Below are 27,771 nucleotides of genomic sequence, written 5' to 3'. Positions count from 1 at the left end.
CCTTCATATTTTCAATCCAGCTTTTGCAAAAAAAAAATATAACCAAGACTAAAAATTTAGTCAAGTCAAAGCAGAAAATGCCATTTCTGTTTCTTAACGATCTTACATTTTGTAAGCATCACCAGAGAGGAAATAACTCAATTTTAGTTTCTTCAACATGCAGAGAATAACACTAACCATATAAATTAGCGAGCTGGCAAAAATGTGTGAAAGAAACTGTAAACACTTTAAAATGCTTTAAGTTTAAAGTCTAGTTATTCCAGTTACTATATTAGATCAAGTTTTTAAATCAATAGAGCCATCCTAGGTTTATCAAATTATGTTTCCAAGCAATTTGCAGTTAATTTGTCTCTTCTCATTACACTTCTGATCATCAGCTTTAACATTTACAAGAGGAATAGTTCACTGCTGTCAGAGCATAATACAGGACAGTCTTTTGGAGCTACTCAGGGCTTCTTTCTTAGAAGAGCCTAAAAAGCTGAAAATAACACACAGAAATAAAAACCTGTAGTACAATGCTACAACACCAACAGATTGTTCTTCTACATTAAGATTTCTCTTTTTGCAACTGTGGAATGTGTTTAAAGATTCAGCGTTTCCACTGTCTCATCGAAGTCCCGACCAGCTGTGGAGGTACGAAGCCCACCCAGAGGGCCGTGAGGTACTCTCTTCCTCACCTGAAGGAGGAAGAAAAACATACTTTAAACTAAGTGTATTATGTCAGACATTGCATCATTTGTTTACATGACCTTGTTTCCCCCCCCGCCTCTGTCGTTTTTCAAATGCTGTCCTCATAAACTTATTGAGGAGGTAACATTCAATACTCACTCTTGGGATGCCATACATATGTTCATGAATTTTATCACCAAGTCCACTTTACTTTGGGTACTTAAAGATGTTTTAAAGAGGCCACTTATCACCTTTCTTCAGAAAAAACCTATGAGTGTTCATTAGAGTGCTAGAACAACATCAAAATGCTATGGACTTAATTTACATCTCATCTTTCCAAATGCAAAGCCTATCATGGAATGCAGGGCTTTGCCACTTTCCTTATTCATGTGATTTTGTTCACAACTTTTAAGTGCTTATACAAACACACAGTACTTAGTCTTTATGTTAATTTTAAAATAAAGTATAGCTCAGTTGCTAACGAAGTACAAGAAGCTACATGTTGTTATTGAGAAGTGACAAACAATACCTTAAAACTTGTTTTTAAGGGGACAAACACTCAGAGTGTATGAAGCGGAGCCAGAACATTATTATACAGTCAGCTCTTGGGTTAATTTCTTGCAAAGGCTTAACTCTTTTTATTTCCTTCCTAGTTCCTTTATTTCTTAAAAAAAAAAAAGCATATTTGCTTGAAGAGATTTTTAAAGTTAATATATTGAAACTAATATTAGATCTGCAGTATTGCCTTGAGAGGACCACTTTAATTATCTTTCTAGAACATCTGCCAAGAAAGTAATCCATTTATAGTAACCTCTATTGTAAGATCGCTTTGACAGAAATCTTTAACTCTACTCAAAACATGACCACATTAAATTTTTACAACTTACTATCATCTTCCTAAAATGTTATGTTCCAGAAGAAATTATATTTTACCTTAATTTTATTATATTTTTGCGTATTTGTTCTGTTTTCTGAAAACTAAATAGTAAAGTTCCCAACAGAGCAAAATAGTTTTATTGCTAGCTCACTGCTAAGCTTTGTTTTTCCTCAAAGGTCTACATAAAAGAAAGCACAGAACTTCAGATGCCTTTATTTCCACTTTTCCTTTTTTTTGCGACAATGTTTTGAACACCACCTACCTTGGGCAATTGCAACTAGCTTCCCCTTCTCTTCAGGGCTGAGCTGCAACATGGTGTCTATTACTGGGAGCAGCCTTTCTTTCTCGCTTCCTGATTTTAGAAATATGAACTGCAATAGAACATTCTTCAAGTATTCTAGATTAGCCACAGACTTTTCTCTCTCTTGATTTCTTTCCAATCTTCTTATTTCATTCTTAAGAAGCTGCAGATGAGGGAAAAAATAGGCAATATTCTTTGCTTCACATAATGAGCAATTGAACAAAGGTCTTTTGAAGAGCTAAAAAGCGAATTATGCAGCTTGCTTCAAAAAGAATAATGTGGGCATAGCACATATTCTGGATAAAAATCCAGTGAAATTTGAACACATGATAATGTTGTCCAGAAATAACTTTTTATTGATCAAAAAGAACTTTTTCTGAAAAAATCTGTACAGTAGTTATAATGATATACAGTACTAACTATTCAATTTCAGTGATAAAGAGTAAGAGTTGAACAGTTAAATAAGCAATGTGGATCAAAGATTTAACAATATTATCACTCATTAAGCAACATTTTATAAAAGAAAGCTTAGCATGTTTAGAGAATATGCTAACTTAAAAAATGTTTCAGAAAACTCGGGGAGGTACAATCAAATCAAACCAAACTCTATGAGTACATGTATCTCTAAACATGTATCTTCTTTTACCTTAAGACAGCTCAAAGGGGTTACAGGAAGAGAAACCAGACAATGCTTCCGTTGGGATTTACTACTTTATCTAAGTGAAAACAGCAAAGGCACTTTACTAAACATTAAACTTCCAAACTTTTGAGGGTTTTTTTTGTGGCAGCTTTTACTCTCCCCACCCCCGACTAGAAACTGGGTGTGGGGGGGGGAAACCCAACGAAAAACTGAAGTCAACTCTCTCTGGAAGCGCTAATTAGTCCCGTGGAATAAAAGCCCTTCCAAAATTAAGTTTTGCATCACCAAATTTTTATAAACTGGGATTTTCTGAAACTTATTTATTATGTTAAACATTGGTCTAAGAAACAGACCGTAGAAATTAGAGCTGTCCCCACATTTCCTGCATGTCTGCTAACCTTTATTTGTTCCATTAGGATTGCATTGGTTGCTTCCGATTCACGAAGTAATTCATTCAAGTGATCAGCACTCTTCGCTGTTGTGTTTAGTTTCTGAATCAGTTCATCCTTGGTGAGTTCTGTTCGCCACTGAGATGGTTCTGCAATTCATTGGAAAAGTGAGTGAAGGAAAAAGCACTTGCATCTACTTTATACTAACTTAACATTAGGACTTGATTAATGTAGTTTCTTAGAAACAAAATCCATGCAAAGTCAGACTGCAAAATTAACAGGCATCATTGCTGCTGCTGCATGCTTGTTTTGTGATCTATTTTTGTATATGTAAGTATATTAGAAGGGGATTGGCAAATCAGTTCTAAGTACGTCAAGATACATGGTTTTAATTTACCCCGTTTCCTACCCGTAGATGGAGATTTTCAACAGTTCTCCACAAAGCGTTCAGTAGACTTTTAAAACATGATTAGATGCTACCATATATTTTTCTACTTTTTTGGGGACTCTTAGATTTTATTTCATGCTGGCTTTCATTTTCCTAGAAAAAACTACGAATAAATTCCTGTTCTAATAAGCCACATCAAGATGAACAGACATTTTATCCTTTCACTAATGGGAGTTAAATCAGCACTTAATTGTCTCTAGTTGAGACTAGTCCAGAATACAAAAAGTCTGTAACTATTCACTGACTTGCTCATCCAGTCTTTTCACTTTAGAAAGTCACAAATATGACATCTTTAAATCACTAAAACCTGTAGCAATGTTTTATTGTTAGTCCTTACTCAAGGACAAAACTCCTACAGAAATTCAGAGTAGTGTAAACTCAATGGCACTTAAGTAGACTTGTGTCTTGCACCTAAAAGCATGAAAACACAATGTTCTCAGGTATTTTGAGGGCACAAACTTCTGCAACACACGTAGGCAAGTACTTCAAAAAGCCTACCTACCAAGTTTTGCTTCTGGAGAGTTCAGAAGTTGTTCCAAGGATGGTACATGGGTGCTGGCTGAAGAGACAGACTCTGTGTCCGTTGTTTCCATACCTTCTCCCTCTTCCCTAGCTACAGTGTGCACGTCGAGAACAGGAAGGTCAGTGTTTCGCCGTTCTCTTAAGTTCTTCGTTGCTGGATTTGAAACAGCTGGACCTGAAAGATACTTACTGATGTTTGTCATCAGAATGAAATTGGTAGGGCTACGTCATAGGTGTGACTGTCTCAGACTGGAGAGCAGTCTTCAAAAAGCAGGGGGAGGAAAGGTGAAGAAAAGGGAGAAAGCCAGATACACACATAACATTTATAATAGAAAATATAGCCTTTCACCTCCAAATGACCATTCTAATCAAAGCCTGTTTCTAAATCCAAACTTGACTGGCAATTTTTATTTTGGTGACTATGAAACCTTCACGCAACTCTCCCTGAAGATGTGTTGTAGCTATGACAAGAGTGTCAAATGTTCTTAATGCAAAACAGAATTAGCTTTTCTTTCAACCTGTCCTGCAGGAGGTGTAAATTGTTTTTTTAATACTGCATGCACTATCCTGCTGCTTCAGTAACAAATGGAAAGAGTAACTTCTTAAGCTGTTACTGCTGCTTGGCAAACGTCCAACTAGATCCTAATTAGTAACTTTACAGATATAAAAATAGCACTTGAGCTTGAACACAGTAAAATCTTAAATTAGAAAAGGGTCAAATAGGAAGTATACCAACAACAAACATTGTTAAAACAGCTTTCAATACACTTTTCTTTAGCTTTCCCCCTCGTACTGGAAGCAGAGATCCAGTATGCTCCAAAATCTGAGACAAACTGATAGGAAGAGCACCGAATGTTTACAAAGTAATTTCCCCCCATCTGTCTGACAAAGCAGGTACTGCAGAAGAGATAACAGCGATGCAGATTCTAGAACAGAACACAATAGTTCCAGTTGGAAGGGACCTACAATGATCATCTAGTCCAACTGCCCGACCACCTCAGGGCTGACCAAAAGTTAAAGCATGTTATTAAGGGCATTGTCCAAATGCCTCTTAAACACTGACACCCCCCCTCCCTAGAAAGCCTGTTCCAGTGCTGACCACCCTGTCGGTAAAGAAATGCTTCCTAACGTCCAGTCTGAACCTCCCCTGACGCAGCTTTGAACCATTCCCACGTGTCCTATCACTGGATACCAGGGAGAAGAGATCAGCACCTCCCTCTCCACTTCCCCTCCTCAGGAAACTATAAGAGAGCAATTAGGTCGTCCCTCAGCCTCCTTTTCTCCAAACAAGACAAACCCAAAGTCCTTAGCCTCTCCTCACAGGACGTGCCTTCCAGCCCTTTCACCAGCTTTGCTGCCCTCCTCTGGATGCATTCAAGTACCTTAAGATTCTGAAGGGACAGTAATAACAATGACACGTTCCTTACTTGGTATCAGTGGATTGGTATGTCATGCTGCAAATTCTCCAAAAAAAGTTTATGGTGTATTACAGAACCACACACTATAAACACATTTTAGATTCAGACTCAGTTACACAAATTTGTATCTAACCCAAGAAAACCTGGTATTATAACTGAAAGTTACCTCTAGTGCTTGGTTCACTCTTGAGTTGGAAGAGCTGAGCTTCTACTCTGGACAGTTGCTGCTGAAGTGTCTCTACTGTCTTCCTGTGCTCTTCTTGCAGGTTCCTGACTTGATCTCTGAAATTGTTCCGGAGAGCTTCATTCTGGGCTGTCAGCTGACTCAAGGTCTGGGCATGCTCTCTTTTCATGACCATGTTCTCAGATTGTATTGTGCAGAGCCTGAAAACAGCGTACACCCAAAACATAAGAAACAAACAGCAGAACACTCACTTTTACATTTCAAAATTTTTAGAGTTTACAGTGGCTTTCAATTTTCATGTGTATGATTATCTTAGGATGACCGTGCAACATTTTTCCATTTAAATTCCTCTTTTTACAGGGAAAATCTAAGACTGAGAAAGTTACACTTATTACCTATCATATGAATGCACTGTGCTATATATACTCTTGATTTCTATTTCAGAACACAAAATTCAGACATCTTTGGGAAAAAATGAAAGTATTAGACATATTGTGGTCTAAACATTCTTAAATTCTAAAATTGCAACATGACTGTTTATAGTGTCATACAGGGCATGTCACTTACCTTATACTCCACTTCCTTTAACATTTATTTACCAAACATTTATGCAGGACTTCTGAAAACGTAAGTTTCTAAGAAGCTAAGTTTAATTTTTGTAAACTTCAACTTTCAGTGCAAAAGAGGGTAGAAGAATGCAGTTGTTAGCAAGAAAAATGTCAGTAACACATCAATTGTACTTGGTTTGGAGGTACTCCAGAAGCAACATAAAGTTGTCACAAGCAATTAAACAAGTGCATGTATGGAAAGACTAAGCATAGGACTTGCCCTTCTAAGCGTACGAACTTAAATATAGCCAGAGTAGCAAAGAGCTAGTCTCTCTGGGTACAAAAGGAACCTACTGATACGGGTTGTTTCCAGAAAAATGCAGAAGGACATAATTTACTTGATTACAATGAATCATCATGTGGCTATCAGGAACAGATAAAACAGTACAGAGACAAGAAGTCAACAGTTCCTAATACTAAGCTGTAATTTCTAATGACTATTTCATGTGAACTTCTTTGCACCCTAAATAGAGAAGAAAAGACAAGGAAAGACCATTTTTGAAGAGCTCAAGTATTAGGTACTCATGTGATTTTTCAAGAAGTGATACAGATTAAACAGATTCCTTTCATTTTGAAAGAAATAGCAGATTAAGCAAGCATAGACTTAAAAACGAGTACTTTCTGTAAGAAAGGCACTTGGCGGACGCAGGACTGGATATTTTGTCAGTGAAATTGTTTGCTCTGCATTTAACTACCTTATTTTTCTAATAGTAAACACCCATAAAATTTAGTTGAGCAGTCCAACACAAACGTAGTGCTAAGCATTGGACTTAAAAATAGTCAACGTGCTTAAAAAAATGTTAATTTTTCAATCTGATAGTTAACAGGTACAAAGCTTGTAGGAATCTCAAATTTCCTGATCAGCTACTACTTCATTTTCATTGCTGAAACTTCTGAAGGCTGATGAAAAATAGCAAACAATCCTTTTGAAAATTCCTCTAACTTTCTCAACAGTTATGCCCTTTCTTTGGGAAGTACAGTTATAGGCCACTAGATGCCCAGCCCTTAAAGTTCACACAAAATAAAATATCCACATCTATTCATCAGCAGAACATACTTTTCACGGAGTTCTGCCTCTTTTGCAACAGTCTCTTGCAGCATCTTATTGTGTCTTTCCAGCAGGGTGTCGTGTTCGGACTGCAACGCCTGGAGTTCAGATGCATTCATCTGTGCATTATGCTGGGCATCTTGCAGCTTAACTTTAAGTTGATCTATCACCATTTCCAACTGTTCTCTGCAAGGGGAAGAAAGAAATAAGCAACACACATTTAAAAAGGATTATATTATTTCAGGACCTCTATTATATCTACAACATTTTGTATAGCTGATCCAAATTGCTTATTTATTAATTAAATCAGTACAGCACCATGACCAAAATAATTTTAGAATGTGACTGCAGCAGAAACAATCAGAGAACTTCTGATCGTGTTTCAATATAGGTACAAATGGGTTTATCACATCCCATCTGAACTTCTGGGAATGTAATTATTGGGGTAGAAAGTGTGACTGCTACCACCTTCTACTTCAAGCTGGTTGGGACGAATGAGACAGAAGAACAATAATATGTGGGATGCAGATGGGAGAAAAAATTTCTTCTTAGAAGAGGTAGAGGGTTTTTTGTTTGTTTAGGAAACGCACATCAATTCAATGATACTGAATACAGGAGACAAATGGTTGGAGGAGATTTTGAGCAAAAGACTAGAAAGCAACATCAATCCATAAAACTGATAAACTCTGTTGGTCAGAAATAAATCAAAACCAGATACACCAGGAGGAAAAAGTCTTAAGTCACACACATTCTCCTTTTATGCTTTCTGTATTTATATATGCAGACATTTCCATGATCTCATGAACTGTATATCTCATTAACCCTTACAGCTGATACTTGTAAATCATTTCTTTGAAAACTATTTTTCATCTGTTTATTGCTTCATTACTTGTCCACTTTGTTTCCAATGTGACCCTCTTTCACAAAAACCTAACAATACCAGAACTTCTTGAGATTCTGCAAAAAGGAGAGACAAAGAAATGCAACTCTTGCAGTTTGCTTGCTTCAAAGAAAAGAAAGGGTAGATGTATTAAAAAAAAACCCCAACAAACCGTAAAACCAAAGTCCTCTAGCAAAGCACAAGTCTCCCTCTGGTGGATTTTCAGCAGTAATTGCACGTACTGTTTTAAGATGTGTGTCAGAAATTACTTTTGACATCTCACGCATAAACGCCCAGTCTGTCATGAAGGATAGCTATCAATAACTTATAAAAATAACTTACAGAAACTGATCTACTTTTGCAGTGGGTTCTGAAGTGAATCTGAATTTACCTGGCTTACGACTATACTTAAAATATTTCCAGGGAACTTTTGGCAGTGTAACTCTTTTTTTTCCCAAGTCTTTCCTCATGTAACAGCTGATAAGCATTTCGTAAATCTGCTGGAACTGATGCCTGAATTGGCAGCCAGAGCTTTACCTACACTAAACCATTCCTTCCTGAAAAAGTTCCAAGTGAGCTCAGATGAACATACCAATCTGCTCTTTTCTTCTTAGTTGGAAATGGCACTTGCTGCAATACTTCATGTCAGAGAAGATGACGTGTTAAGTCTACACAGATAATACTGGCTAATTTCAGCTCATGAGAATCTTCCTAACATCTTACTTCTCCCTCTGACTGTAACAACAGGTAATCTACACAAAAATAAATGTTACAGACAAATCAAGGAATTAGAAACTAATGTAGTACCACCATGGTACAAATTGATGATCCTTCTTCTGTTCAGATAGGCAGAGCCACAGCTAGATTACAGATCAGATAGAGTTTACAGAAATAAAGAGGGATTTGTTTTGGGTTTTTTTTTTAAACCAAAGTAACTGGGGAAGCAAACTGCCTCCCTTCTGATATTGTCCTTATTCAAGCAAAGAGTTAAATAGTGGAACTCACTTGTTGGTCTAAAATTAGCAAAGGCAAGAACAATAACTCAAGTATCAGTATTTTTCTGTAAGCATGTAAAAAATTTAGTTTTACCTTTCTTGTTTGGCTCCCTCAGATTCTGTCTGAGAAGCAGATTTATTCTTTTGCTGTTTTAGAACATTATGAACACGGACTTTGTAGCTCTCGAATTCAGATGTAACAGATGCTTGTTCAGCCTATCACATAGAAAACAAACCCTGAATAAGTTACGCTATTGACTATTGCTCCCTTATTTCTCTAAAATGAAATGCATCTTACATTGGAAAAAAATAATAAGAACCACTTGTTACATTTTCTTCTTGTAAGTGGATAATTAAAATTGTGACTATCATAACAGATCATGTTTCTTTAGACTTTAACTGAATATCATAAAATGTGAAACTTAAGAGAGACACTGATTTTCAACGTACCAATATTAAAGAAAAAAAAGAATACTTGCAAATTCAAAAACTGCATTCAACAGAGATTTACGAGCAAGGGGTTCTATCAAACAGCTTTAAATGAAGGCAAGGGTGAGAGAAAAAAAGGGATAATTCTGTTTTCCTTTTATACTACTGAGGTGACAAAAATCTAATATGCCTTAAAGTTATGCATAATTTTGAGGAGTTACGTCAGTCTTGTAATGGCATTACACAGCACAAGATATAATATTCTAGTTGATTGTTAGGGTGTTTGGTCTGTCTTCTCTTCTAAATTCAGGTGATACATGAGTTTCTGTGGACATACAGAAAATTATCTGACAACATAGCTTCATCCTTGACTGTACACTATACAGAAAGAATTACTCCCATCCTTCAAGTACTCATGTTGTATATTTTTCTAAGAAAACACAGATGCAGGTTTTCATTCTTGGATCTTAGGAGGAGCTCATGGTTTCAGTGGTCATCCTCTAGATGACTAAGATGCTCTCATCTCCAAGAGGAAGATTTTGGAAAGTTTCTCTTAAGCTGAACTGGTGAGTGAAATTCTACAGTGCTGACCCTGACCAGCCACTGCTCCAGCTTTTCTGGAGTCTGTAAGGCATTTCTTTAAATTAATCCTTCTCTTTTCTTCCAGTCAACTATGTGAGCTAGAATATTCCTAAGTCCTCAGGTACACAGCCTTAAATGCCTTAAATGCCAGCATGACTTTTGCCTTCTAACCTACTATCTGCTTTAGTGTCCACCTTTGCTTTGGACAGAATTTTCCTTTCTTAATAACCTTGTAATAATATCTATTTTTTAGATGTAGGGTACCTAAAAAGGAGGGCAAATCTTCCAACAGCTTCAAGCCATGCCATCACGGAAGATCTACACTCTGACTGGTTTCACAACATCAAGGGGCAAGCCACCATAGATAGGTACCGTAAGACTGTCTGTCTCCAATGCAAGCACTAGATTCCAGGAACATCTAACACAGTGTCATATGGACAAAAAACCAGAAATAATAAAAACCTCAGTGTCAGTTTCATATGTAGCTCAGCTGCCAATGAAGAAGCTGCTCATATAGTAGCACATTAAAAGGTGCTTGCAAATACATTTTTCACAGGTGGTTTTTTTTTTTTTGGTTTTTTTTTTTTTTTTTTTTAAGTGGTATGTGTGTTAACTGTTTTTATATGGAGCAAATTATATTCCTTTTCTGTTTGTTCTTCCCCCCTTTTCTTTAAAGGCTTCTTTTTTGCCCCCTCAGTGTATCCTTGCTGATCATCTTAAATGAACTCCAACTCCCCACTACCACCACAGGTTTTTCCTACTGGAAATGCAAGAGTGCAGTCCAGACACTCCACCACAAGTGATACATGACAACCAAGACAGAGTCTGGCTTGTTCTCTATACCACCACTCAAATACATTAAGCACTGGGATAATTCCCAGTTCTTGACAGACAAAAAGACAAGAGTGAAAGATCCACAAAATATTTTTAGAGAAGCAGACAGAGAGTGTGGTAAATCTCCCTTCTAAAGTCTCTGACATTACTTCTTCCACTAGAATACCTGGGCTGCTCTGCACTCTTCTTGCAAGGTTGCAATTTTTTGCTGGTAAGCACTCAACGTACGCTGGTGTTGCTCTGAAGAGGTTCGCAGGTGTTCCTGAACTTTATGCTTTTCTGATGTTAGTACAGCCACTTGAATCTGAAAAAGTCAGTTGAACACTTCACTATGACAAATTTTTTTCTTCCCTCTCCAAGGGGACATGCCACAGAGCGCATAGTATTCTACTATAGTAATTCTTGCGCAGAACTGGTGAATATAAAATTAAAATCCAATAAAAATAGAATAAAAAATAGACATGGGTTACCATGTACTTAATTAAAAAATATGATGGTGTTTGAAGAGAGAATTGAAGAAAAAATTACAGTGGCGGGGTGGCAGCATTTAAGAAAGCCAACCCCTCTCCCTTCCCTTCCCTGCTACCTTTCATTACATTCAATTCCTATTCTGCCCAACCAAGAAAATTTATACAGTCGGACACTTAAGATTTTTGCTGATGATGTTGCGTTCTTTTATTTTTAAACTGAGCAACTTCCATTTTTAAAGAAAGTATTTTAAAATGTATCTCAGTTACAAGCTTCAGATTACGCAGTGCTCTCTTTTGGTGGAAAGGGAAAGGAAAGAGGAAAAAGGGTAAACCTGTTTAAAGAACATCACAGGGGAAATATTTGGGGAAAGCAGCAAACAGACAAAACTCGTTAAAGAAAAAGAATCAGTAACCTAGTAATAAAAATAACACCTTTTTATTCTTCAGCCTATATTCCATCTGCCAAGTACAAATCACACCCTTATTACTTAAATAAGAAACCTTATACTAACAAAGAAGTGAAGTTTCTTGCCTTATAGGCTTCCACTTGTTGTTGACTGGCTTCCAGCTCCCCTTTTAATGATGCCTGCAATATTAGATGGTCATTTTCCTGCATGATAAAATTATCTGGTTATTAAAAAAACCCAAACCTCAGCAACTTAATAATTCAGCTACCAGCCCATTTTTTAAAAGTTAGTTTAAAAATGGAATACACAGTCATTAACATCTGGACTTACAGCTTGTTTTGAATCAGCCAGTTCTTTTTTGGTTTTCACCAGGAGTTGTTTTATCTTGGCACTTCTTTCCTCATCCTGTTGCATAGTTGACTGAAGTGAGTCTAATGCAGAAAATAGCAGTTATATGCAAAGGAAACTTCCCCTGCTATACTTCCTTAAAAATACTGGAAAATATTTAAACAAATTCTGACAGATTTCTTAAGACCTGCAAACAAGTAGCTTACAGTAAGTTTAGTATCCTATTTCCAAGTATCACAAAGATCTTCAAATAAATGAAATTGTTTTAAGACTTACACATAAGGATAGGAAGAAATGAAATTTTTAACCACATGCTAACTAATAAAGTTCTATGAGTGTGGTATATCAGAATAAAAACCCCTGTCAGTTACTGACTTTCAGAACTTATGATTAACTTAATCAGGTAAGAAACACAGTTTATCAGGCAGGCAATTTGGCTTTCATTTGCTGAATACAAGATCAAGTAACTGATAATCTAGTAAAGCTTCCTTTATGGAAAAGTAATTTTGACTGTGTAACTGTTTAGTATTCCCTGCGAACATTAGCATAGGAAGAAAAGCAAACTCTCACTCATCAACTTGAGCTGTTTATGAATTGTATTTTTTACCATCGCTAACTATACCATAGAGACTCTTGCTGTTTATAGTTTACTCACTTATTTCTTCTTGCAGGGTCTCTTGCTTCTGTTTCTGAATCCCCGTCTCTTGCTCGAGATCTTCTATTCTGCTGTCTTTATCAGTAATCTTCTGATTAAGTTCTTTTACTAGCCTTTCATAATCAGCTATTTCCATATCCATCAGCGTACTCTTCTGAGCATCCTGCAAGTTACACACAATGAAATTACAGCTTACAATCTGCCTTGGCTGCTAAGATTTTTTTTTTTTATATTATATTAAAAAACTATATTGCCTATCTAACAAAAACTTCATAACGATCCATATCCACAAGCAACACCCATTCATCAGGTTTCCATATCCTCAGTAAATAATCTGTTTTCAAACAAGAACCAGAAGCTTTGAAAAACCTGTTGTTAGTTTTAACACTTTTACCAGTAGGTATTTTGCAGTTATTAGTTTCTGTCATCTTCAGTTCTTACAATAAGGGCAGCTTCTGAATAGTGCACCATACAAGTACTCCAGACATCTGAATTCTATTCCTATTTCTACTCATGACAGGCCACATAACCCAAGCTAAAACAAACAAAAAATTAAAAAAAAAAAACAAACCAAACACAAAAGTACACATCAGCTCTCCAAACACAAAACCAAAGGTAAAATCCCTTGTGTTTTCCCTTTTGCAAACCTTGGGCTTTAAAATCCTCAGAACAGAAAGGGAGCCATTCAGCACAGCAAGATGGACCAAAATCTTTGGTAGTCCATTAAGCACTAACATGAACAGCAACTCTACCTTTCTGGCCAGCTCTAGTTCTTGCATAGTTTTCTGCAGATGTTTCTTTTCCTTCTGAAGTTGCATTTGAAGCTCCTCCATTTCTCGGAGAGCACCACTATGTTCCTGAAATTTAAATACTTCTCAATTATGCAGTCCAATTTCAAAATAGATGTCAGCATCTATTTATACTTGCACCCACACACTTCGGTTGTACAAAGATAAGATTTTTTTTTTTTTTTTTTTAGGAAATCACCAGGAACCAAAGAAAAACCCAGAAGATTATGAAATGTTTTTCACATTCTGTAACAATCCCCAATCTACTTTAAGTGACAGTCTTGCAAAGTTCTTTCAATAGACCAAGCCTTCAAAAAAGACCGAGTCAAGTAACAAGAAGAGAAAACATGGAACTTGTTCTATAAAAACACAGTTTACAAAAGTCTAACAGAAGTCACACCCAGTGAAAGTAATGCTTCAGCCCATTCGCCATCTCTACAGAGTACTACCTTTGTCTTCTGTTCTTTTAGAAGCTTTTCAGCTTCTAGTTCTTTGTCAGCCTTTGCCTTGGCTCTTTGTGTCTCCAGTATCTGAGCTTCCAGCAGCTTAGCATTACATTGCAGTGTTTCAACACGAGCCAGGAGGTCTTCATTAGTAGAGCGTAACTGATCATGCTGAAATGATCATAGTGGAAATATAAAAACATAAGCTGAATTTGTGTGTGACAGATAAGATATTGTCTATATTTAAAAAACAAACACCGATTTCTATCCAATTCCTTTACAAATAGCACCCCTACAGATGAGTCTTGTCCATCTTAATTGTTTTAAACTAGATTAAGAAATAGGCTAAATTAAAGTCACTAGCACAATTTGATTATTTTATTCAGAGTTCATTTGCCCAGCTTTCTGTAAGATGGCTAGAATTACAAGAAATCTGAAAAAAATACCCCAACATTTATGCTTTCTGCAAGAATCACCTTCCTCCCACAATAATATGCAAGGTTCAAGTACTTATTGCCCCACTTCAAATACAGCTGCTGTATTTATAAATAAATGATCATACTATTAATTCTTAAAAAAGATTTAACTGCAGCACCACCAAGCCTTCAATGAGATCACATCAGTACATCGCAACAACTCCTCCTGTATCTGGGCTATTTTTGCAATGACTTTAACAGATTTAATTTTGAAAACTTCAGTGTTTTATCTCAGTCTCTATTATGCAGATTAAGAATGCAGTATAAGTGAAAGAAGCTGCCAATTACCTAAACAGTGTTTTTATTTACAAAATGCTTCATAACAAACTTGAATAAATCAGTGCCTGCATAATCAGCAGAATATATGCTACTATTTGTCATTTCTTCCTATGCTACTCACTACTAGCTTCTGTTTATAAGGAAACAGTGGCCTAGGTGGATCTTATGTACAACTATGTATGGCGGCCTGCAAGTTTAAATCCTAAATCCCAAACCCATTTCAGTTAGCTTTGCAAAAATGTGTCTCACAGTGCTTAATTACCATCTTAGACTCTTCTGAATGCCACTATAGTACTCCACAATGCATTCTAAAGTCTCATCCTTGTGAAAGATGCAAAAAATCATAATAAATTTAGTATGTTTAAACACTCCGTTGATTAAATAACAAAACCACACTTTGTCTAAGAAACAGAAGAAAAAAAAATGTAACACAAAGGTTACTGTACTTCAGGAGAAGTGTAGGTGTGAAATCAGAGAAATATGATTCTCTGTTTTGATACTTCGTTTTTGTATCTGGTACATGCAGCAGAATTGTATGTCCAACCGAAGCCAGAGTTGATCACCTGCTCTCTTCTGTGAGTTGGACCTGGGGTAAATTAAACCCCTCCTAATGAAAAGGCCAGACATTCTAGATATATTTACCTTTGTCACAGCCCAGATAAGATATCAGATGTTGAAAAAAACACCCCTAAATTTCAAGTCACTATCCAAAATGCACTTAGGTTATGAAACTATATATAGTGACAATCAGATGAATAAAACTTAAGCTCAATAGGTAAAATAATTTTTACTGTAATTATCAATAGATCAGACACACATACAGAACTGACCTGCTGGGATGACACCTGTAGCTGTCTTGTGAGGTCATCTATCTGACGTTCAAGATTATTTGCTCTGCCTTTTTCAGAATCCAGCTGTTCTCCTTGCTTATCGTATTCCATCAAAAGATTCTTAAGACATACAAACACAAACCCGTCATTTTTTACAATATACATTGCATAAACACATTCTATACCTCAGACACTTACTTACCTTCCTAATATTTCAGCATGTAAGTTGTCTCACTGCAACATCAGAAATATCAGAACTAAATTAAAGCTATTGTTCCATTTCTCTGGGAGAAACCCTTTTCAGTTCACGAAATTCTAGAATAATTCCGGTTGGAAGAGACCTCAGGAGGTCTGCGTTCAACCTCCTGCTTAAAGCAGGGTCAGCAGTGAGATCAGACTGGGTTGCTCAGTCTAGTCGGGTCTTTCCAAGGACCTGCCTCCAAGGATGGCACTACACCTCTGGGCAACGTGTTCCAAAGCTTGACCATCCTCATAGGGTAAAAATGTTTATCCATGTATCCAGCTGTAATCTCTCATTTCAATTTAGGACTACTGTCTCTCATAGAACCATTTAGGTTGGAAAAGACCCTTAAAATCATCAAGTCCAACCGTAAATCTAACACTGCCAAGTCCACCACTAAACCATATCCCTAAGTGCCATGTCTACAGGTCTTTTAAATACCTCCAGGGATGGTGACTCAGCCACTTCCCCGGGCAGCTTGTTCCAATGCTTGACAACCCTTTTGGTGAAGAAATTTTTCCTAATATCCAGTCTAAACCTCCCCTGGCACAACTCGAGGCCATTTCCTCTTGTCCTATCACTTGTTACTTGGGAGAAGAGACTGACATCCACCTCGCTACAACCCCCTTTCAGGTAGTTGTAGAGCACGATAAGGTCTCCCCTCAGCCTCCTTTTCTCCAGGCTAAACAACGCCAGTTCCCTCAGCCACTCCTCATAAGACTTGTTCTCTAGACTTCACCTTCACGGGAGTGCTGACCAGACAGAGATAATGACTTCCCTTGACCTACTAGCTGTACTCCTGTTCTTGCAGCCCAGGATGCTACAGCCACCTTTGGTACCAGAACACAGTTTTCTCATTCTCAGTGCACTGCCTACCAAAACCCTGAAATTCTTTTCAGCAGCCACACGGTCCCCAGCTTGCATCAAGGAGTTCCTCTCTCCCAAATGAAAAGGTTTGCATCTGTCTTTGTTGAACTTCAAAAGGTTTCTGTCACCCCATTCCTCATGCCTGTCTAGGTCTCTCTAAATGGAAGCCCTGCCCACAAGTCCATTGTCTGTTCCCAATTAGGAATAATCTGGTAACTTGATGAATGTGTACTCCATCACCTTCTCCAGGTCGTTGTTAAACAGGACAGGTCCCAGCATAGACTCCTTTGGTACCCCATTGGTTATTGACATCTAGTACGAGCCATTAATTGCTACTCTCTGAGCAAAACCATGAGACTATTTTTTTTATTTTTTAAGCACCCATTCAGTTGTTTGCCCATTTAGGCCGTAATGTCCTAGCGCAGACACAAGAGTACTATGAGAGAGATTCAAAAGCCTTCCTAAAGTCAAGAAAAGTTACATCCACTGTTGTCCTCTCATCCACAACTCCAACTGTTTTATCATGGCAGGCAATCAGATTAATCAGACACAATTTACTGTCGGTGAATCAATGCTGACTGTCCCCAGTCAGCTGCTTCTGCTTCATGTGCCCAGAGACATGCCCCAAGAGGACCCACTCCCAGTTAGTTTATGTCTTTATCACTTAAGGACTTCATAACCGATCATCAACTTAATGTACTTTGAAGAATTTATAAGGATTTATGTTTTGCCTCAGCAACACATTGTTTGATACGTACGATGCTAGATTTAGGTTTAAATATACCATCCAGTAGAAAGGAAGTGCCTTATTTTCTTCTGACAGCAGCCACACAGTTCTGTTACTAGAACCTCGCATTTCTTGATTTGGATACTCAACTGCACTGACATAATTTCTTTTGCCAAGCATACTTGTGCAAGTAAATAGCAATATATATCCTGGCTAGGCTTCAAAAGCAAAGTATTTTCTGACAGTTAACTGTCCTTTGTAAATATAGAACTATTCTTACCTTATAGCTTTCGGCTCCTTGAATGACATCTTTCATTGAAGCAGACAACTGATCTTTTTCTGATCGGACCAACTCCAATTCTTCCCTCAGAGTCTGCATCTTATTACAAAGAAATGCGTGTCATTAAAACAGAACCCCACATGCAGAATGTTCTTCATATTAACAAGCAGTCAGGGTACCTCTTTTCGGCTGGCATCTAATTCTTTCTTTGCTTTCACAGCAACAACCTTAATTTTATTTATCTTCTCTCCTTTTTCTGCAGATTCTTTTTCCAGCCTTCCTAAAATAAATAAATAAGAAAGTGAAAAAATATGCATCCCCTCTCCCCCCAAAAATGAAATTAAATGAAATTCAATTAGAACGCAAATACCAGCATGACTTTGAAACAAAACAAAATATAAAGCGGGGGGGATGTTCAAATGTTTCATTCAGTGAAGCATTTCAATTTAATTTGAAGCTAAAACATCCAGCTGCGCAGACAGCTTTCCTGTTTCAGAGGCTTCCATCATAGTTAACGTTAAAAGCCTTATTCCTGTCTACTTCTATGTACAGTTGTAACAACTCGGAACCATTTTCTTTCTAATGTGTTGGGATAACTGCAATGAGGCAACAGTAGTTTTGGCAAAGTGTTGCTTTCCTCTCCTCTTGGCAGCCTTAGGGATTCTTATTGACACAATTATTTCCCGTAGGTAAAAAATAACGATGAAATCCACTACACTGTTTATAGCCAAATGTACACAGGAAGAAAAAACCTTAAAAAAAAAAAAAATCAAATGATAACCAACTTAAGATTGCTAACAATGTTTTAAACCCCTAATGGAAGGAATATTGTACAAAGTTGCATCCCCACCTTCATTAGCTTGTAGGAAATACAGGACAATTATGCAGAGAAAGAAAAACAAACAATACAAAAACCCCAAACTGTTTACATAAGAGAACAGCAAGATACCAATTTTTTCTTGAAGCTCTGCTACTGAAGACTGTTGATCAGTTTTCTCAGTCAATGTCTCCATTAAATTCTGTATTATAAACAAAGACATAAGAAATATTACAAAAATTTCTTTGTGATATCAGTTTTCCCCCTAACAAGCCATCAGAAGTTTCAGCTACGGCTGGACTGTGTCTATGTTCTTACTACCAGGAAAGTCTGTATGTGCAATTTCATTATCAGTTTGGTAACTAAAAAGCATACTTATGTTGAAAGAAAAACATTCCAACCTTTTAACAGCTGCTTGCCATGCTGTCCGAGGACAAAAAATGGGAGACCATTAATTCTGCAGCTGTCAGTTTTAGGTAACCATCAATTCCCAGGACCTGAAGTTAGGAGCAGCTAATGCAGATCAAGCAGGAGTTTTGTTTGAGATGGAGTCATAGAAAGTTAAGAGGTGAAAGATTATGATGTCAGTTAGTCCATCTAGTTAAATGATCACTTTGGGGGGTATTGATAGGAAGAGAGGTTCAAGTACAAACAACTTTTGTCAAAATAGCATTATGATTGGTTTTGTTTGGTTGTTTTTTTCCTGGGGGGAGGAAGGGGATTCTGAGGTGCTACGAAACTCAGAAACATATGCTTTCTAGAAGGGAAACTCACTTTGAGGCCAAGGAAAAAAACCAGAGAGAATTGAAAGTATTTTTTGAACCTTAATTCTGAAGACTTTAGAGGTTTAGTCTGTATACTTCAATAACAAAATATAACCTTTAGAGAACTCAGTTCGTCTTTCACATTTCTAAGTTCAGTCTCCTTTTGTTCCAGAATGAAATTTAAGTCATCTTGTTCTTCTGATCCTTTTTGCTGTTCTTGTATTTGACTTTCATAAAAAGCAAGTTTTTGAGTGATCTCTTCAATATTAGCTAAAAGATCTTGATTTTCAATCCTTGTTTTTTCACTGGCATTCTTCAGCTCCTGGATATCACGTTGAAGTACTGCTTTTTCAGACAACACTCCTTCCAATTCTTCTCTCAAGAGATCCTTTTCCTTTTCAAAATCCTGAATCAGGGATCTATGTTCTGCATATTGAGCTGCATTTTCTTCCTCTAGTGTCTCAACTTCCCGCTGCAAATAAAGAACTTTCTCCTCGTTCTGTAGAGCAAGGCACTGCTCTTCTTTCATTTTTGCCAAGCATTCATTTGCCATTTGTAACAAGTTAAGGGAATCATATTCTTCATTAGAATCTGAAACGCTGGACCCCACTTGCTCAAGTAAGTGGTACAGCTGAGTTTGAACAAGGGATCTGTGCACTTGTTCACTTTCAAGTAATGTTGATATATGGTCTTTTTCTGCAGTCATCATTTGTAGTTTCTTTTCTAAGTTTTCAGACTGCTCTTTCAACACTAACCAACCGTCTTTTTCAGATGTAATCTTTTCCAGCTCTTCATTTAATTTGCCTTTTTCCTGAATGATTTTCTTATTTTCCTCACGAAGAGTGTATGTTTCAGATGAAAGGTTCTCTCTTTCACGCACCAGAGATTCAATCTGGTTTTCCAGTTGCTCTAGTGTTTGAGCATTTTCACTCTTCCCAGTTAAAGCCTCATTCAGTCTCTCTGTTAATTCCTCCACCTTTTTCTTCAGGTCGCTATTGTACTGGTTAGCAACATCTACTTCTTGCTGAAGTTCCTGAACTTTTCCTTGTTCTTGCTTGCACCTTTCCTGAAGGGTTTCTCTCTCTTCACCCAAGCATTTTACTTCATTTAAAATATCCTTATTTTGATCAGTAAGAGCAATGATCTTCTCTTCCAGTTCTTTCATAGCAGTCTCTTTTTGGTCAATGGAGCTTGTTATTGTGTTATTCTCCTCCTGAAGACTAACAATTTTACATTTAAGTTCTTCTATCTCTAGCAGATTAGATGACAATTTTTCTGTTTCTTCCTGGAGGTGATTCACAGTTTCAAGAAGAACATCCTTTTCATTGAAAGCAGCTCGGAGTTTCTGTTGCAGTTCACTGACATCAGAAGCTTGCTGTTGTCTCATTGATTCAAACTCCTGGCTGATCTTTCCAGCAGATTCCCCTAGCTCAGTCTGCAGAGTTTCCATTGTTTCTCTCAGGCTGTTGTAATTGCACACTGCTTCTTCCTTCTCCTGAGTTAGCTTTTCAAGTTGTTCTCTAAGTTCCTGGATTTCAAAAACTAATGCCATCTTTTCTTTTTCAGAACCAGATAACAAAGTTTCATTTAGTTCAGAAATTTCTCTCTTATGTTGCTCTTTCAGAGTTTGAGTTTCTAACTTATGCTCTTTTACAGCGGTTTCACAGTGCTGTCTTGCTGCTTGAAGCTCCAATTTTAGTTTTTCGATGACACAGGAGTAATCTTCTTTAGTAAGCTGCAATTCATTTATCTTAAAGTCCAAGTCTTCCCGCTCATGAAAGTACTCATCCTTTATGTGATGGATTTCCTCTTCCAGTTTTAGTTTAACATTACTCATGTAAGTTAACTCATCTTTTAATATACTATGTTGGGACTGGAGCTCTTCTAAGCTACGCTCCAGGTGCCTAACCTTTTCTTCCATTTTCGCTTCTAAACAAGGTTCTTCTTGTGTATCTACAACATCTATCTTGCTTTCTACATTTTTATTTAAGACTTCTCTCAGCTGCTCCAAGTCATATTCACGTTGGTCAGTATGAGCACACATTTCATCCTTCGCATTCTTCTCTTTTATTAAGCCCTCCTCTGCCAAATTGTGCTGTAACTGATTTATCTGATTTTGCTTTTCTTCATTTTCTTTAGATGATATTTCAAGCCGATGCATCAACTCTGACACCTCTTCCCGATGGGCAATTTTTAATTTTTTAAGCTCTTCATTCAGATTATTGATTTCATTATAGTAACACTGAGAGTTGCTTTTAATAGTTTCTTGCAGATCTGCTACTTCTTTGTTTTTGTCTTCATTCGCAGTTTCCAACTGCTTGCTCAGACATAAAATTTGCTCCTCATAAGTAGACTTAATTCTTTGGACATCATCTTGTAATCTTTTAACTTCTTTTTGAGTATCACTATGACATTCAATCTGTTCCACCAGCCCCATTTGTTTCTTCACTTGTTCCTCTAACTCTGTTTTCAGCCTTGTTAAGTCCTCATTGTGTTTGCATTGTGCATTTGCTAATTCACTCTTCAGAGCTTTTATTTCTTTCAGAGAGTCAATACTTGATTGCTCCAGTTGCTTCTGCAATTCTTCTGTCTTAGCCACTGCAGCCTAAACAAACATGCAAGTTATTAAATACCGGTAATTTAGCACACAGAATTTCCAAATAAACTGTTTACAATAATGAATTAGAAGATTTAGGAGTCCTTAGTTTTAAAAATTGCTATAGTTTTAAAATATCTAACTGTGCTAGGACAACTCAATTCAGAAGACATTGCAGAGAGTACAAAAACGTTTTCAGAATGAGAAAGGAAAACTAAGTCTTAAATCACGTTTACCAGCATAATTTCACAAAATAGTCATGATAGATTTCAGCTTTAGCAACTATTCTGATAATGTGTTAAAGACCAAATTACTTTTAGTGCATCAAATTCAAGTATCTGGAATATAACAATGTTCATCAATTGCAAGCAATTCACTCTTCACTTTGTTATTAATTGAGATTACTGACATAATTTAGATGCCTTGGCTGACAGGCTCCTTCCTATGAATATCTGAATGTAAATCTCGTATTTCCCATGGAAAGACAGGGCTGACTGATTGAAGCCATCGCATATGTAGGCTACTAATGTAAAGACTGAATTCTTTTTGAACAGCTGTGTATCTAGCTGGTGCATGTAAGAATTTTGTATTTATTGTCAGTCCTATAAAAACTATAAATTAGGGGGTACAGAGAAAATATGCTTTAACATATGAAGCCTTTAGATTTTTTTTAAGGTAAAACAGAACACAGGTAGGTGAAGAAAAAGATTAAAATGAAAGTACACAACAAGCAAAACTAGAAAATACAGATTAACGTAATTCTGAATTATTTTAGTAATGTTGTATTGCTCATTTCAGTACCTCTGTTTCTTGCTTTCGTTGAATATTTTCTTTTTTCAGAGCTATGCACTGCTGCTGACTTTCAGCTTTTTCCAGAAGTACAACATCCAGTCTTTCTGTGAGAGCCTAATTTTAAGGGAGAAAGATCACTGAAAGAAGGGTTTCTTAACAACGGAAGACTGAACAATTTTTGCATAGCGTAGCAACTGACATATTGGTCATGACTTTTTTCGTCAATTAAACAGATCAGTTTGATTTTTAAAGTTACTTTCAACCCAAATATGATGGATATGGAATAGGTAGGCTAAAACAATGATGTTGAGTAATAGTTTCTGTTCAAAATCATACTTCTGATCAGCTAATTTTTTATCACCAGGTGTGGGGGGGAGCTCCCCTTCTGTAGAAAAGAAATCTCCATCCAAATTATTAAAAACAATTTTCCAGTTGATAAATTCCTCCTCACTACCAACTATCACCTTCATATGCTATTACCCTTACTTTGAGAAAGACATGTTCTTGCCACTTAAAAAAAATTCCAGTTACTTTCCTAAAAGTGTTTCTCGTCACATGCAACTTTCATTATGTGTTTCTGACCTCATCAAATGACTGTCTCAGTAGTTTTCTAAATGACTGAAGTCTTCCTGCAGTGGTCATTCTAAGATAAACAAAAGCCTGTCTAACCAACAACCAACTACACAAGGAAAAAGTCTTGCTGAGGAAATTGTACTATTCTGTTCTATTCCTCGCAGAACTGATAGTGTATTCTGAAAAGTGGAACAAGGGGGGGGGGGAGAAGGAAAAAAGTGTCCTGAATTCCTGAAAATTTATTACATCCAATTTGAGTAACAGTTTTAAAGCTATTTACCATTTACCACAAATTATTTCTGTAGATTTATTTCAGCTAATATTATGTAATACATTAGAAACCCATTACGTATTCCTACCTGAATAATATCATCAGCTCCTCCAGTAGCTCCTTTAGATCTGAGTTCTTCAATCTCTTTCTCTAGTTCTTAAAAAAGAAGTATAGAAATTCCACAGCATGAATTGATGCTCCATCACAGTAGCAAACTACTAGTAAATCCAGTGTCTAACAACACTCCTATTCAAATCAGAGATGTCTTTCACTTCATTGATTTTTGTTTGTTACCGAGTGATATAAAGGGCTAATGGAAAGAGAACAAACATTCAGTACTACTTCTCCAGTCCTGACATTTAGCATGGTTTCCTGAGGAAGCAAAGCTTCCTTGTTTGGGTGGAGGGACAACAAATAGATAGAAATTTTTTTTATGATTAGCTTAAATTGATCATGAAATAGAAGATAAGACAGAGAAAAGATATTCAGGTATCCCTGCAACCGATATGGGGAACAGACAATGACAAGTCCCATTTCAACTCTTGCACAAGCTACATTGTTCCATCATGGCACTCTGCCAGACCAAAGTTAATTTAATACCTGACAAAAGCAATGCTTCTTTTTCTTCCCTTCCTTGCTCTAAGGACTTCACTCCTTACCCTCCCACAAAAAATAGTGAAATCGCAGAAAAAAATCTAGGGTATTTGCCTAGAATTTAAATCTACCTAGCAAAAATATGCAGTGATATTAGGAAAAGTCAGATAGTACCAAGCATTAAGGCAGAAATTGTTCTCTTTCTGGTAAGGTACCTGTACATCTTGACTTCACTTTCTGTATAAGCATCACTTGCTTTTTTGCAAACTTGATGAGATCTTCTTTGGGCAATGTGTCCAGCTGTAAAAAAATACATATTATAGAAACCAGCTTCTTCTAACCCAGACGTAAACAGAAGAAAGGACATTTTAGCATCTGACTTCCAAGAAGTTAAATTTTTTGGGCAAGAAACTGTCTTACCACACATTTGCAAGAACAATAACAGTCCAAGTTACTGCTGTTCTATCATCCAATTCTGTTATTTCACGTGTGGTAACAGAAACTACTCCTAATTCTGTACTTTTCCAAAATCATTCTAGAGCACACAACTGGGCAGCATCAGTTAGAAAGGAAAACTCGGCTGGGAAGGGTTACAATTCAGTAACATAATTTGAACAATGTTTTGTAAATAGCATGCCATTGCTATTGTTTAAGTTTACTTTGACATTGTTTAAGTTTACTTCCAACATATGCAAAGAAGTCTGTGTACATTATGAAACAGACCACTGCCAAAACTAGATGCTACTAATATTTTATCAAGTATCATGACAGGAAGTGAACATACCAATATGAGATTTTTTTTTTTCCCCCATGTTTTCCAAAACACCTTAGCCTACTGTTTATAAATAAATTTTTCAAGAAATCTAGAAGACAGGAAACTGTTTAAAAATACCTTTATGTCTTCCTATTAGTCACAGCTTGCATGCTAAGCTCTAACCCTTTCAACTACTGCTATCCAAATAAATTAGATTTGTGAGGTCTGACTACCTTTGATTTGCCTGATCCTGGTGTGACAGAAGACGCCACCATCTCTTGCCCAGCTTCTTGTACCTACAACAAAATAAAGCACAATCTGCGATAACTGAACATTTTCATATAGACTACCGAATGAACTAACTGAAAGTCTGTAAACACTGAGAATAACTGAATATAGTGGAAACTCAAGAAGCAAATTAAAAATATATTTGTAGAACTAGTCAGAAGGATAACAAGGGGGAAAAAAAAAATCAATAGAGATCTATTGTGATTAGTCCAATACAACAGCAGAACAGAAAATTCCTGATTTCCAAACCAGTAGTATCTTATGATTCCATTACTGAATTGGCATCTAGAATTGATACAGTACTGAAAAATCATTTTAATTACAATACAAAGCTGTGACTCACTATCTTGTTCTTAAAAGACTCATTAAAAAAAAGGCATGAACGAAAAATACTGGAAGAGGACTAGCAGTTAAATCAAACTTTGGGCACTTTTGAACCACATATACCCCTCAATGTTTTTTCTTTCTTAAACACACTGGTTATCACGAAAATTGTTGGCCTAACAAATGTATTTGAAAAGACTCTGCGAAGCCAGGACTCTTTCGAACAAAATACAACACACACACACACTTTTTTTTTTTTTTTTAAACACACTAGTTAGCACTAAAAGTGCTGGCCTGACAAACATATTTGAAAAGACTGCAAATTCTGGGCTCTCTATTCCTAACATCCGTGCATAACACCTTCTACTGTTAACTTCCACAGATCTAACCTGGGAGAGACTACGTTACTTTGCAGTGGTTTATATGAGATATGCTTACCTATACTTGGAAGCATGAAGAAACATACATAACTAATATGGGGCAAAGGAAAATGGAACAGACACTTCCAATATCTTAAGGGTAGTATTTCCAAGCTTTGACCTTTACCCTGCTTTTTCCTTCATACTATCGTGTATGTGGGCGTGCGCGCGCATGTGTGTGTATAAAAGTGAAGGGGTGTATATATAAATATTTCTATTTTTATACATATCTACCTGTGTGTGTATATGTATACACACATACCTTCACTTTTATTTTGCTACTCTCTTTATTCTGACAAAAACCGCCTTATAATAGAAACTAAGGAAAAAACAAACTGGATCTAAGCACTACTAGAATGGAGAACCACTGACTAACAATTTAGAGAGAACAGCTGATACAGATAACAAGAAAGGCCATCATTAGAAATATGAGTTCAAGTACAGACCAAGGACAAAGGCAGTTACAGTTATCTCCCTCTGTATCACATGGGCTAGTGGTTTTTTTTTTTTTGAGATGGCAACAGCAAACTCATTAGAAAATAATGTGCCCGTTAAACATAAAATAGCATTTAAAAAAAAAAAAAGCTATGAAGTTTAAGTTTCAGATTTTCTTGGTACGCAAAACTTTGTCAACATTTACATTCTTAATATTTCAGCTCTGCAATTAGCAAAACACCAAAACACTGTCACTACAAGCAGTATGCTTACACAGTATAATTAAAGTACAACAAATTGTATGTACTGTTTAGAAAATGATAGCACACGTCTCTCCATATTACAGTAAGGTCAGATGAATCTACATATTACTTTTACTCTCCTTTAAGCCAATATGCACAGAGGCAGAACCACGTATCATGTAAGATGATGCATTCAGTTTTGCTGTTCTGGTAACAGAAACCACAAGCAGCTCGTGTAGAGGGCTTCATCCGTCTGAATTAGAAGAACGATAAGGAAGATGGTTACTAAAAAACCCTGAACTTTTCACTGATTAGGTGCATCCAAGCTGTGAGCCAGCAGATAGTAAGTACACTTCTAAGCACAACACTGAATCCTGCAAGGATTCTCAAGTTTCTATTCTACCATTCTGAAAACAGGGTATGCTGCCATACTTTACTGACATATATATGAGATATATTTTTTTTAATTTAAAGCCTACTGTATCTACACTACGGTGTTTCCAAGCCACAGTTTAGCATGTTCTGTGTATTTTAATTGATATCTACCCCTTACTTTTGCAATAGCTAAACATACTCTTACAAAGCTTAACCGATGTATAAATGCAATATATCAATCTTTGATGTGAAGTGGGGCAGTAATGACCATTACGAACAGTGATTTTCTGAGCAGTGTGCAACTTGTAGACATCACCAACTCTAATCATACTAAGTCACATCAAAACACATTTTGAGTTGTGAGCGCTTCAGCAAACAGAGGTGTAGTTAGAACAGCCGCAGCTCAGAAACTAGCAGGAGAGTTAATGTCATGTATGAATTTTAAACTCTTCAATGTTGCCTTTGGATTTGCCTTGGTGGTTATGAAAGCTACACTGATTACATATACTTCAGTGATTTTATTTGCTTGTGTCAGTAGGTGTTTCATAGTTGGCATACTGTTAACACATCAGGTCACCTCGATCGAAAAGGAATGCTTGTTCACCCGCGGGTACTTTCAACCACTCAACGCATTCACTTCATGTCATCCGAGTGTTTCTTCCCTTGAGTCAGCACCGGCTGATCTCCCCCCGCCCGTGCAAACAGGGTGACATCCCCACCTCCTAGCAAGAGGCACGAAGCAACCCCTGAAGCCCGCACCGGCGCTTGCACTGCCGCAGGGAAGGACCACAGCACCCATTCCCACCCTCAGCCCAGGCGGGAGCGCGGCGGGCCACCCATCGCACCCCCTCACAACTGCTGCCCAGCGGGGCTGCACCACCCCCGGGGGCAG

General features: G+C 37.0%; 1 protein-coding gene across 1 annotated transcript; it reads right to left on the bottom strand.

The window, feature by feature from the left end:
* Positions 1 to 453: 453 nt before the first annotated feature.
* GCC2 (GRIP and coiled-coil domain containing 2) lies at positions 454 to 25,071 on the bottom strand. Its single transcript, XM_009573404.1, has 22 exons — positions 25,030 to 25,071; positions 24,258 to 24,342; positions 23,537 to 23,604; positions 22,614 to 22,718; positions 19,332 to 21,821; positions 18,585 to 18,654; positions 17,815 to 17,915; positions 17,636 to 17,734; positions 15,512 to 15,640; positions 13,942 to 14,097; positions 13,457 to 13,561; positions 12,705 to 12,867; positions 12,032 to 12,132; positions 11,827 to 11,904; positions 10,991 to 11,128; positions 9,074 to 9,195; positions 7,114 to 7,290; positions 5,431 to 5,648; positions 3,827 to 4,021; positions 2,886 to 3,025; positions 1,809 to 2,010; positions 454 to 677 (listed from the first exon to the last, which is right to left on the bottom strand). Exons 1-22 carry the CDS (start codon positions 25,069 to 25,071, stop codon positions 607 to 609), a joined length of 5,055 nt encoding a protein of 1,684 aa, XP_009571699.1. The 3' UTR covers positions 454 to 606.
* Positions 25,072 to 27,771: the final 2,700 nt, after the last annotated feature.

Source organism: Fulmarus glacialis, unplaced genomic scaffold, assembly GCF_000690835.1.
Source record: "Fulmarus glacialis isolate BGI_N327 unplaced genomic scaffold, ASM69083v1 scaffold14552, whole genome shotgun sequence".
NCBI classification, from domain to species: Eukaryota; Metazoa; Chordata; class Aves; order Procellariiformes; family Procellariidae; genus Fulmarus; species Fulmarus glacialis.
This window is presented reverse-complemented; position numbering and strand designations above follow the sequence as displayed.